Below are 11570 nucleotides of genomic sequence, written 5' to 3' on the forward strand. Positions count from 1 at the left end.
ACAAGAAAACCTCCAAGTCAAGTCAACCTATATATCTAATTCATACAAACACTAATGCCCCAACTAAAGACGATCCTGTCAATCACTCAAGGGTACAATAATCGACAGTGAACGCGAGAAAACAAGTCTGATTCAAGCCAGTGGGTAGCCCCAAAAGGCAAATGATCAAACCCCGAGGACGAGTCCACTCCCTGACCCATAATAATAAATTAACTATAGGGTACTCTAGTGTCTAAGAGTAAGTCGGACTTTGCCCCGAACTATAGCGATTCAGTTAATCTATCGATCCGAATCATTGTCTGCACGTCCCTCTTCTTTCTCGTCTTCTCCTTCCTCGGGTTACTCTGACCGCAGAATCCAGGCCACCGCTACGAACCACCACTTACCCCTTGGGTAGATATGCCGAGGTATGTGGCTTACAGATAGGTACTATAAGAAAATGATCTTCTTCACGAGGAATTTCTCTATCTGGTTGTTATCTGCCGGTTATGACGTAGAGCGTTCGGCACTTCGAGTTCTAGATTGGACTACACTGGTGAGTGGAATTCGGGGTGTCCATGTCCTCGTGTTTGATGTAAATGAACTAGTTTAAATCATCGGGGATCTTCGGGCGATGTTGTTTCATGAACCATGAGCTGGAATGAGGGTTGGGAATTAGTGTTCTTAATAATATTGGATTTGGATGCCTTTGCTGTTGCTCTAATGGTCACGGAACTTCTATAGGTGAGGGAGTGATGTGCTATTTATAGATTGAGGTTTGTTTTACTCTGGGGACGATTCAGACATCTATCCATCGCCATACGTGCTCTAAGACGGACGGCGGTGATGTTATTTAGCGGAGTTCAATCCATGTCTCAAGGGTAATCATGTATAACTGAAACACATGAGACCACGGATCAAGTTCTTGCGAGTGATTTAGACGGTGAACAGATTACAGCTAGTCTAGACACTTTAGAAGATAAAAACTACAGAGCAAACGGTCTACTTGATTATAGTAATAGGCAATGTGAGACTGGAAGAGATAATACTAAAAACATCAGGCATGCTCATATTCTAAGCAACTTTTGAACGTATGCACACGAGTGAAAAAAAAAAAAGAAATTCCACATGACATTACGACATCAGAGAACATCCTCCCCTCGTTCAATCCGTTTACTCCTCGGACTCCTCGGCCTTCGCCGCCTCCTCAGCAGCCTCGGCCTCCTCGTCCTCCTCGAAAGTGGTGGCGGGCACGCTGTACAGGCGGATGACCGAGCGGTTGGGGTCCTTGATGAGGACGTACTTCTTGACCTTCTCGGAGTCCTCCTCGGCGTCCAGGGCACGGATGCGGTCGACGATCGTGCGCACGATACCCCATCCGTTACCCAGGTTCAGGTTCATCTGCGAGGCCAGGTCGCGGGGCTTGTAGTTCACGACACCCAGGATGACGTGAGCGGCAGCAGAGCGGGCGTTAGCACGCGACACGAAACCGAGCTTCATGCCGTCGGCCTTGGCCAGGATGGCCTGGGTGGTCCAGCGAGCCAGTTTGCAGCTGTTGTTCTTCATCTCGGTGGCGACAACGGCACCGCGTTGCGACCACAACTTGCTGCGCCAGTCAAGGGCACCGCCGGAGCCCTGGGCCTTGCTGTCGAACTCGTTCAGGGCCTTGACGACCAGCTGCTGGTCCTCACCGCCGGGGGTAGGGTTCTTCATGACGGCGTCGACCTCGGTACGGACGATCATGTTGAGAGGCTCCTCGTCGCGCTCGAGCGATAGATCGAAGCGGCGGTACTTGTAGGCCTTGGAGGCGAGGGGCTCGGTCTCCTCGGCGGCGTTGTAGAAGGGGTTGGGGTGGTTGAAGGTCACCTTGGCGTCCTCGGACTCGGCCACGGTCTGCAGGGCGAAGTTGTGGTTGATGAAAGTGGCCTCCATAGCCAGGGCGCTGGGGGTGTTGATCGCCTCCTGCTTGTTGGAGGAGTCGGGCACCTCGAGCGGCGCGTCGATGGCGTTCTCGTTGACAGTCACCAGGTCGAGAGTGGCGCCATCACGCTTGTCGAAGTAGATCTTGTTGCCCTGATGCACGATGACCAGGTCCCAGGAGTAGACACTGCGGGTAGCGCACATGAGCATAGACAGGATGTCCGAGCTGGCGAAGACGGTAGCCTCGTTCTTGTCGGAGAGCTCCTGGATGACGGGATCTTGCGAGGTCGTGACGTTGTAGGCGGCCCGGTCGAGCGACTGCAGGCGGCGCTCGGCGTTCTTGACGGGCGCCTTGTCGTATGACCGGTCGTAGTAGTGGAGGAAACCGTACGAGTCGAGGTCCTCGCCCTCGGGGGTCTCGAGGTTCAGCTTGGACAGACGGGAGAAGTCCACCTCCTCCAGCATGCTCCACTCGGGGCGAACGTTGACCGAGGGCTCACGAGTGCGCTGGGGCTTGTCGTAGTCCCTCCATCCGAAGCGACGGCCACCACGGTTGCCGCGACCGCCCCGGTTGTCATAGTAGCGGTCACCACCCTGACCACCACGGCCGGCGCCCACACGCTGGAAGCCAGCGCGACCACCGCGCTGAGCCCCGCCACGCTGGCCGCGACCACGGAAGACAGTACCACCACCACGGCCAAAAGTGCGCTTGGTAGAGGTACGGGTGTTGTCGACAACGGAGAAGGAGGACTCGTCCTCGGCGACCTGGACGTTGAAGAGGCTGGAGGTACCGGCACCGTAGACTTGCTGATCTGTTTTTGTTTCAAGATTTCGTTAGCCACCTGCTGCAACGATTCGATCACGACTGAACATACCTCTGTAGTTACGGTTGTAGGCCTGGCGACCGGCCCTCTGAGGATCCTTGGACTCAGCAGTCCAATCGGCCATGCGACCCAGCTTGTCACCCTTGGAGAAAGGAGCATAGGGGACACCATCCAACATGTTGTCGGGGGCAGTCGCGGGGCCCCAGGTGTCGTCGGCCGGAAGGGCCGCGACAATGTCGGCAATAGAAGAGAAAGGAGCCATAACGAGACGAAATGGACTGAAGGAAGAGGAGATGAGTGGTTTTGCTCAATCTCCAAAAGGATGGGGGTGGGAATGGGATGGAGATCAGGATCGGACGGACGATAATCGCGGTGGATTATTCTTGCGGGCAGTTTTTTGTGTCGCGAGTTGTGGCTGGTGCCGGGGCTTGGCACTCGGCCACATATGCACCGCCACATGTAGTGCATAATAATTGTGTCGTGTATTAATCCTGCTTATGTCAGATATGCATGCATTGGCATGAAATCGTCACTGATATCCTGACAGACTCTACAAATTGAATTATCAACATAGATGATACTTACTCTAGCTTCCAGTCTAGTAGATATCGGTGACCAGGAACATCAACCATCCTAGGCGACATGTGAGGTGGTATGTGTTATCGCTGCATCCCAATAGGCGCAGATACATTTTGATCGAAGTACACCAAAGAATCAATAATGCTCCTGATTTCGAAGACCCAAATTCCAAATTACTGGAAATGAGTAGTTCAAAATCCCATGTGCGAGACACATGGCGTACCGCGATATCGGGGGTTGGTAGTGACTAATATGTGACGCAGTGGCACTTTATCAGGGAATCATTATTGCTTTTTCTTTCTTTCTTTCTTTCTTTTAACTCAATGACCAACAGACAGATATCCTTTTTGCAATTGAGTTTTTGAACATGCAATATCTGGCCTAAATTGGAAGGTACTCTACACACCCTGGAGTGTCGACAATACTTTGATTTGAACGATAGAATTGAACTTTTGAATGTGAGAAAATTCTCCAGAAGCAAATGCCGTATTTTACATACAATAATGCAGTCACTGTAGAACAGGCTCAATCCCTATGATCTATATAGCCCATCTGTTCCTATCTGTCCACCCCAAATATGGTATTCCTTACTCCTGTTCGCCCTGGTGTCGATCATCCGCGCAGGGAACGACATGATTGGATGCCACCGTCCCACTGATAAGTTGCGGGCGCTTGACAGGCGGAAGACCGGCGCTTGGCGGGTCGATCGCTTCCATGTTTCCCTCGTCTACCACTTACCACTCTATCCTCCTTCTTTCTCCTTCTCTCCGTACCTGGACTAGAACACCCTGAAAAATGCCGCTCTTTGCTCTGGCCCTTCGGTAATCACAAGCAGCCAGTCAGGAATCGACCCACCAGCCTAACAATCTCCCCGATCGACACGGTTCCTGCGTGCAGATCGGCTCCATTGCCCAGCTCGATGTCTTTGGATTAGAATTCGATAATGAGGGCCTCATTGCTTGATGCTTCATGTGAGATAATGATGTACTAGCCTACTTTTTACCCACCCTCTCGCCTATTGGTTCCATGGAAGCTCACTCTTCCTTATCTAGGAATCAAAGCATAGTGTACGGATCATTACCTCGGTCTGGACCTGATCATCCCTCTCGATATGGACGGGAGTTTCTTGTCAATGTCTTACCGAATCCCGTAGGCTGGAGGTCCTCTCATTCAGAGTATGTCAGGGTCGGGATAACGCGCCGTGGGATGTCATTGGGATAACCGATCCCATGACGAAGAGAAGACCAGAGGAGAGAAATCCCGTTCGGTCACATGTCAGCTGTCCTTGAGGGTATATAGAGGGGCACAAATCTGTCTGGATTCGTCTCAATTGGAAAGAGCTCAATCAGCATTGTCTTTCTATTCTCCCGAACCTCTTTCTTTTGACCAGGATCTCATAATCAAAATCTCCATCTCCCACAATGAAGACCACCGCCGTCATCACCTTCCTCGTCGCCAGCGGCGCCATGGTCTCTGCGTACCCTTCCGTCCCGAGCGAAGAGGAACTGCAAGACAGAGTGAGGGAGATTGTCGCCTCCGGCAAACTCCAAGGTGTCGACGAGCACAGCAACAACAAGAGAGCTCCTGGCGACTGCATCTCGCCTACCTTATGCTGTCCCAGCCTGACCACTCCTGTCGATCCCCTCTTAGATACTGTCTTGCAGCCCGTCGGTGTTAGCGTTTCTAACATTGAGGGCTCGATTGGTCTTCTTTGTATGTTCTTCATTTTCGTCTGGCATGACTTGTTGAGCCAGAACCAACGTGGCTAACAAAGAGATACCTGTACACAGGCCACCCTTACGATGCTTCCTGCGCCCGGCCGGCTCAGTGCTGCGATCAGGTCAACATCTTGGTGAGTTTTCTTCTCCTGGGATAAATAATTATTCATGATGCTAATGATATTATATAGGGAGGTACCGTTGCTCTTGGCTGCCAGAACAACAGATAATCAGTGGGATGCATCAGCACGCTGCTAGCGAATTGACACAATTCGTGTCAGATATGTTTGGGGGATATAAGAATGAGCAGTGAGTTAATGCGACAAGATTAGGGGAATGTTTGTCCATGTTCTCTTGATAGGACTTAATATATTTATTGATAACTTGAATTATACTGGTACTTGATCCGCTTTATTAGCCGCAAAAGTCGCGGGAAATCTTCTCGACGAATATTCTTTGACCATGAAAATTTCGATATTGTCAAAGTTTGTCTTAATTTCGGCAGTCCGACATTTTGACGAAGGCCAATACAGGAACCTATCTCACGCAACCCAAATATGGACGGTGAGCCAATACTGGTAGTTATCCTGTAACTTACCCCCAAGCACTTCTTATGGATAGCACATCCCATCCCAATAACTCCTAGCATGTGAAATACGGCCGTGATGTCCAAACATACCCTGAATGCAGTCCCATAAATCTACTAGTACCAAGCGACCAGTTCGATAAAAAGTCCAATACCTGCGTAGTATTAATATTCCATTACAAACCCTACATAAATCAGCCGACATGCATATCCCTTTCTCAATTGCCCCTCTGTCTATCGATAGCCAATAACGTCAGCCTAAACACGAGGTTTCATCTCGTTTCCCTATCCCTTCACACCTAAAACAGAACCAACCAAAACCCAACTAACCCGATCCTTAACTAAATGATAGGTAGGTGGTAAGGTATGTGCTACTGCTACAAGCAATCCACCAAGATGAGAGCCGGAAAGCTAATCAATCAATTAACCACGTCACCAAAGCTAGTTACCTTACTCACTGTACGGTGTAAAGTAGGGCAGCGTAACCACTAATCAAGTCCTTCTCTCCCGTCCCGTCCCGTCCGTCCGTCCATCCGTTCCATTCCATTTGCTCTTGCCCTACTATAGGTGGTTTACCTATGTATGCCTCCCTCCTTCTCGTGAATCTATCAACTGCTGAAATTGCTGTGCTTTGTCTTGGGCACCATCGGTAGTAACCTTAGTCCTCTGGTAGTTAGTCGCGGGCAAAATTCTATTCGTAAACACGCTGTTCACTTTGGCTCCCATACCATGCAAAGGAAGGATTTTGATGCGCTTGCTTGATTGATTGCTCGCTGCACTACTTTAGATACTGATACATGCATACATACATACATACATGCGGCTCTATAGTGTCGCGAAGCAGTAGGATATTTACTTATATTAGGGGCCTTGCCTATCTTGAACTCATCCTGTATGAAAATTTACTACTGCTCCAGGCAGATTGAACTCGCTTGCAATATCATGCAGCGAGATCACTGTTTTGAGACTTGTGCTTGAGAACGATTTTCGTGAACCCGAGGCCTCCTATCTGTCTACGTCTTTGTTTCTTTTTGCTTTTCTCGGTCGCTTCCTTCTTGAAGGCTGACAGACATACGGCGTATGTACTATGCCTTATCTCTACGTAAATGAAGCCTAATTGTCTCTGACTGAATGACTGACAGTCAACCCACTCTTATCACAAGGCACAGCAAAACAAAACAAAGCCAGAAAATATGGCCGACCAGACCATCGTCATGCGCTACATCCGAGAAGAAAGCCTAATGGCACTGCTGAGAAAACTGTACCCGAATGGAGGGTACTCTGTGAGTGTGAGTACAAAGTACCTTTTTCTTTCTTTCTTTATTACTTTTTCTTCCTTATGACGAACGTGGGATGATAAGCCCGATCAGCACAATCACTGTCATGTGTTGGTCAGCCAGTCAGCCAGTCGCAGTCAGACAGACAAGGCAGACTCGGGTAACCACGAAGGGCTTAGAAGGGAGTCAGAGCCAGTCAGACAGACAAGGGGTGGTCAGGCTAGTTTAGCATGCCCTACCCCTACCCTTCTACCCTCCTACCCAGGCTTCCTGCCCTACGGAGAGCCAAGGGCGCCTTGGAAGATGAACAGATCAGCAATCAGCAGCCCGTCTTGGCCGTGCCTAGAAAAGTTGACCTACCTGGGCCAAGGGCTACTATGGGTAGGCTAGGCTAGGCTATCCAAGACGAAGGCTGATTGGGGTTTACTGAACCATTGAACCAAAACAACTGGAACCAACTGCACATAACCCTGTGGCCTGAGCCCACCTTTGCTCTGAATCATATCACAGGTCCTTTTCATTTCTTTTTGTGTTCCCCCACATTTTTCCCGTCACACCCCTGTCAACACCGGTGTTGCCTGGCCCATTCTTATTGGCAGGTGAAATATGGTGGTGGCTGTGTCGGAATCCATGCAGGATTCACCAATGGATACTCCGTGTTCCTATACATGCCCTATTCCTATAAAGTTCTAGTGCAGTCCTTGCTAATACGAAGCTGCCTTTTTGCTTTTGCTGATATGAACAGATCCGCATGGGTGTTTGTTATGCAACTTTACCCAAAGCCTTGACACAGGTAAGTTGGTCGGTCATTATTATCTGTACCTGCCAGCCTCCCTTCCCTGCCCCGTCCTACCCTGCCTTGCTTTTGCTGGTGAAGGCTGAATGATATATGTCAAATGACGCTATGCATCTTTGCCTGTCGGAAAAATAAGACCGGTGATTTGCGGTTATTTTGGGAAACAATCAAACGCTGCGATGACCTGACAGTCAATGAATTCTGACGGCGGCCTAGGCGCAACTCGATTCGGTGTCTAGCGATACCTGATGGGTCTGAAGGCAAATTCGGCCGCAGATACGCGCCCATGTGTATTCACTGCGGTCTTTCTCATTGGCCTTTCAAACGGACGCGATACCAGGCTAGGGAACAAGGAATGAGCATTCCACAGGACATCCGAACCTTCCTTTGAGGCAATTTTTTCCCCAATTATTGGGGGGCGAGAGACAATGTACCCCATCGAATATATAACCCCTTGTCCCAGGCGTGCCCGCGCCTGTGGAGAGCTTGCTTAAGTAGAATGAAAGTGATGCCACGAGAGCTTTTTGCTCCCCTCTTACTCGTTCTTCACCTTTGATATCATTTTTGCGACTTGTATTTCTAGCTTCCTTCCAGCCACGCAGACCTTTACGGTCGCCTTTTTGCTATGAGTAGGGCCCGAGTTCATGTGCGAAGACCTCATCATGTCATCGAGGGGAAATACATGGATCCCAAACGGCTTGTGAGTCTGCTGCGGGACGAGTATGGGCAGTACAATTTCCGCGTCGAGGTAAATGCGTCCTTCTGAACTGGTTGAACGACCTCGGAGGAGGCCTCCTTGGCTGATGAGGTTTCGATAGTTACGACTGGACACGTATAAGATCTATGTGTCGGATCATACAACCGCCAAGTCCGCCGGTCTAACCGAAGTGCGTTCTGCGCCTCCCTTGTGCTGACTTCTTTGCCCAGGTGACTTAGGGCTGACGGACAGGTGACCAGGAACAAATTAACAGCTGCCGGGTCTTCCTATAACAGGCGATCCACCCTGATGACTTGACGACCTTTCCTTTTTTTCGACTTCCAACATCATTCTGGCAATGATGACACTCATATGAAATCTTTGGCCTTTGGGTCCTAAACGTCCGCACGGCGAGTGCGAAAAACCGGTTGGGGAAATGACCCGACGGTGTACAGTGCACGCCGTGCGAGGGGAACTTGCATTTAGTGTGATGGCAGAGGCAGTAATGGGGACAGGGATGAGTTGATTGACATGTACTATATCCATGCCTGGCATAGACTTGATCATTTTCGGTATTGCTCAGCACTCGTATATGCATCCTTGCGTTACCCGTCCGGCAGTAGCGTACTCCGTAGATGACCGGTCCAGTGAGAGTCAGCAAGTTGCGTCAGCAGGAAAAATGCAACCGCACTATCGGCGAGTTTGTTTGGTCCGATTGGCTTTGAAACCCAAGGGTTGTCAGTTCGGCGAGACGCTACGTCTCTCTAGCCTCACGCGTCAGCCGCAGATGGTTTGCCCCTCCATGATTCAGAGTCCTGGGTCCAGTCGTTGGGGCGGAGTAGCGGCGTTCACTGTGAGAAAGCCTCGCTGTGTCATCGCAGTCATCTTCTATACACAGTCTCGAGCCTCAAGAGCCCTCCACGTGATGAAGACCAGGCAACTGTGGCGATGGCATTCTGCCCTGTAGACTGGGGAAGCAATGGAGACTGTATGCCGTAGAAGCGACAAGACGGAGATCGCGATATCACAATGTTAATATAAAAGGATGTGCTCCATACCTCGACGAATGCTAGATGGTATCAGCCACACTAAATTCAGAGAATCTCACTATAGGCCCATTTTCCGCTCCATCCTATATGGATCATCATCTAGCCGAGAAGATCGAGTCTCGGTCGCAGGACCTGTTCAAAGCGCGAAACGATCGCCCGCAGCTAGAAGTCACTACTTTCGATCGGATCAAGAACAGTACCGAGCAATGGTCACTCCAAATCAAACAGAATTTGAGCATTAGTGAGTTGTCACAGTTGCACATCTTGACGGTAAGATAGCCCGTGCCTTAGATCCGACAGAAGCTGATCAATGGATTATTGTGAGTCCAGGAGGATACCGATGCTTGTGCCCAAATTTATACAATCCGACATTTGCGGTCGTGGACGACGCTAAACATATCCCACGAGCTGTTCGAACGTCTTCTAAAAACCTACAATGTGTTTCCCCATTTCTGGAAAACCGTCCTGACGTTCGGGCGAAAGACGGAAGAAAATGAATACGCATTTCCGACGTTTCGGGGAAAGAGCTCTCGCGGCGAGCATGGGAAATATGAAGGTTCGATTTCTGCGAAGATATATGATGGCATGGAAGCTGAATGGTCGCACAGAATTGACATACGTGATAAGGCGCGTGGAGAGAAACAATCGTCCGGTAGAGCTGGGCGAGTGCCCTTGGTCCATCCGCCAAACAGGAGTATACCACAAATTGCGATACCCAAACAGGGATTCCCCAGATAAATCAATGTTCATATTGGTCGCGCCGTCGCGATCAGCGGAAAATTGTATTGAAACGTGCTTTCGGGAGGCCTCGTCCGAGAAAGAAATCATGAAGCCAGCGTTTACGGTTCACGAACGGCTCGTTATGGACAGTCTGAAAGGCTGGATGGAATATATGGCCTGGTTGGAGGAAGAGTCCAAGCAAAAGGTATGATACCTTTTTCCCGTTGAAACAATGCAGAGTATGGAATGTCAGATGGGCTGACTCAATCAATGTCTTAGTCGAATCGCGTCCTCGTCTCGGATATTGACAGCAAAAAGATTCACTTCAACGCCGACGATCGTCAACGATTGAAGCAGCTTGAGGACTACATCACGGATTTGATTGTAATACTCCAGACCATGAGCGACACCATATCCCGCCTTGAGAAGAGGTGCCGGCGATACTGCGAGATCGGTTGTCAGGATACGAATACTTGCTCGTGCTGTTATATGGTTGAAGAATTTGAAGCGTATGCGGCAGAGACTCGGGTGTATTTACAGCGCGCAGAGGTTCTGAAAGCTCGAGTGCAATCGACAGAACAGCTGGTAGGCTTCCCCCGAGTATCCGATCGAAAGGAGTGCTAATTCAAGACGGTAGTTATCCGATTTACTTGGCTATGAGGAAACCAGAGCGTTGAAGCGATTAGCGCAGATATCCCATGAAGAAAGCCATAACATCACCGAGCTTACAGTGCGTGAGGTCACATCCTTGAAACAAGACGCCGCTGACCATGGTGTCTGATACAGAAGCGAAGCGTTCAAGATGCTGCGGCAGTGAAAATGCTAACAATCGTCGGCCTTGTGTATTTGCCCACCACGATTGTAGCGGTACGTTGGGCTCTGTTTGCTACTTTCGAAAGAAAGCTGATTGAGTTCTGTCAGAATTTTTTCTCAACCGAGTTTGTCAAGGTCAATGATGAAGGAGACATGAATGTTTCGAGAGATGTTTGGATCATGGCCGTTTGTGCCATTCCTTTGACCTTCATCACGATCGGGGTATGGTGGTTCTGCGTGAGATACGAGCCATGGATTGATTCAAGAAAGAAAATGAAGCAGCTCGTTGACTTTTGTCTGCGAAGGAAGAAGCATGAAGAGGGGGATTTGGAAGGAGGCATCCAGCAGGTGCTCATTAGGAAGGAGTCCACCATGTTCAGCTTGATGAGTTCATTTACAGATCGTTGGCCATCTCCCAAGAAGCCAGATTCATGACATTTAATAGAAATGAAGTTTCTCTTCGGCTCATTTTTTTTCTTTCCTTTGTTTCTCTTTGCGAGTATTTAGGTTTGGATATACATAGTCTCTGGGATGGTTACCGACAACACTCGTTGGGAGCGGGTCACTGACCGAATAAGCCCTAATGAACGAGGATCGACTCAAGCGAATTCC

General features: G+C 49.6%; 3 protein-coding genes across 3 annotated transcripts; 2 read left to right on the forward strand and 1 right to left on the reverse strand.

Annotated features, from left to right (window-relative positions):
- Positions 1–1152: 1152 nt before the first annotated feature.
- Positions 1153–2985, reverse strand: KD926_001374 (eukaryotic translation initiation factor 3 subunit D; the record flags this gene model as incomplete). Its single annotated transcript, XM_053105075.1, has 2 exons — positions 1153–2711; positions 2775–2985. The coding sequence occupies 2 exons, from the start codon at positions 2983–2985 to the stop codon at positions 1153–1155; spliced, it is 1770 nt and encodes a 589-aa protein (XP_052951721.1).
- Positions 2986–4723: 1738 nt separating this feature from the next.
- Positions 4724–5250, forward strand: KD926_001375 (hydrophobin family protein; the record flags this gene model as incomplete). Its single annotated transcript, XM_053105076.1, has 3 exons — positions 4724–5015; positions 5093–5154; positions 5212–5250. 3 exons carry the CDS (start codon positions 4724–4726, stop codon positions 5248–5250), a joined length of 393 nt encoding a protein of 130 aa, XP_052951722.1.
- Positions 5251–9512: 4262 nt separating this feature from the next.
- Positions 9513–11393, forward strand: KD926_001376 (uncharacterized protein; the record flags this gene model as incomplete). Its single annotated transcript, XM_053105077.1, has 7 exons — positions 9513–9695; positions 9756–9981; positions 10034–10350; positions 10425–10730; positions 10783–10875; positions 10932–11012; positions 11067–11393. 7 exons carry the CDS (start codon positions 9513–9515, stop codon positions 11391–11393), a joined length of 1533 nt encoding a protein of 510 aa, XP_052951723.1.
- Positions 11394–11570: the final 177 nt, after the last annotated feature.

This window comes from Aspergillus affinis (assembly GCF_023601865.1).
Source record: "Aspergillus affinis strain CMG 70 chromosome Unknown NODE_128_length_104215_cov_87_854232, whole genome shotgun sequence".
Classification (NCBI taxonomy): Eukaryota; Fungi; Ascomycota; class Eurotiomycetes; order Eurotiales; family Aspergillaceae; genus Aspergillus; species Aspergillus affinis.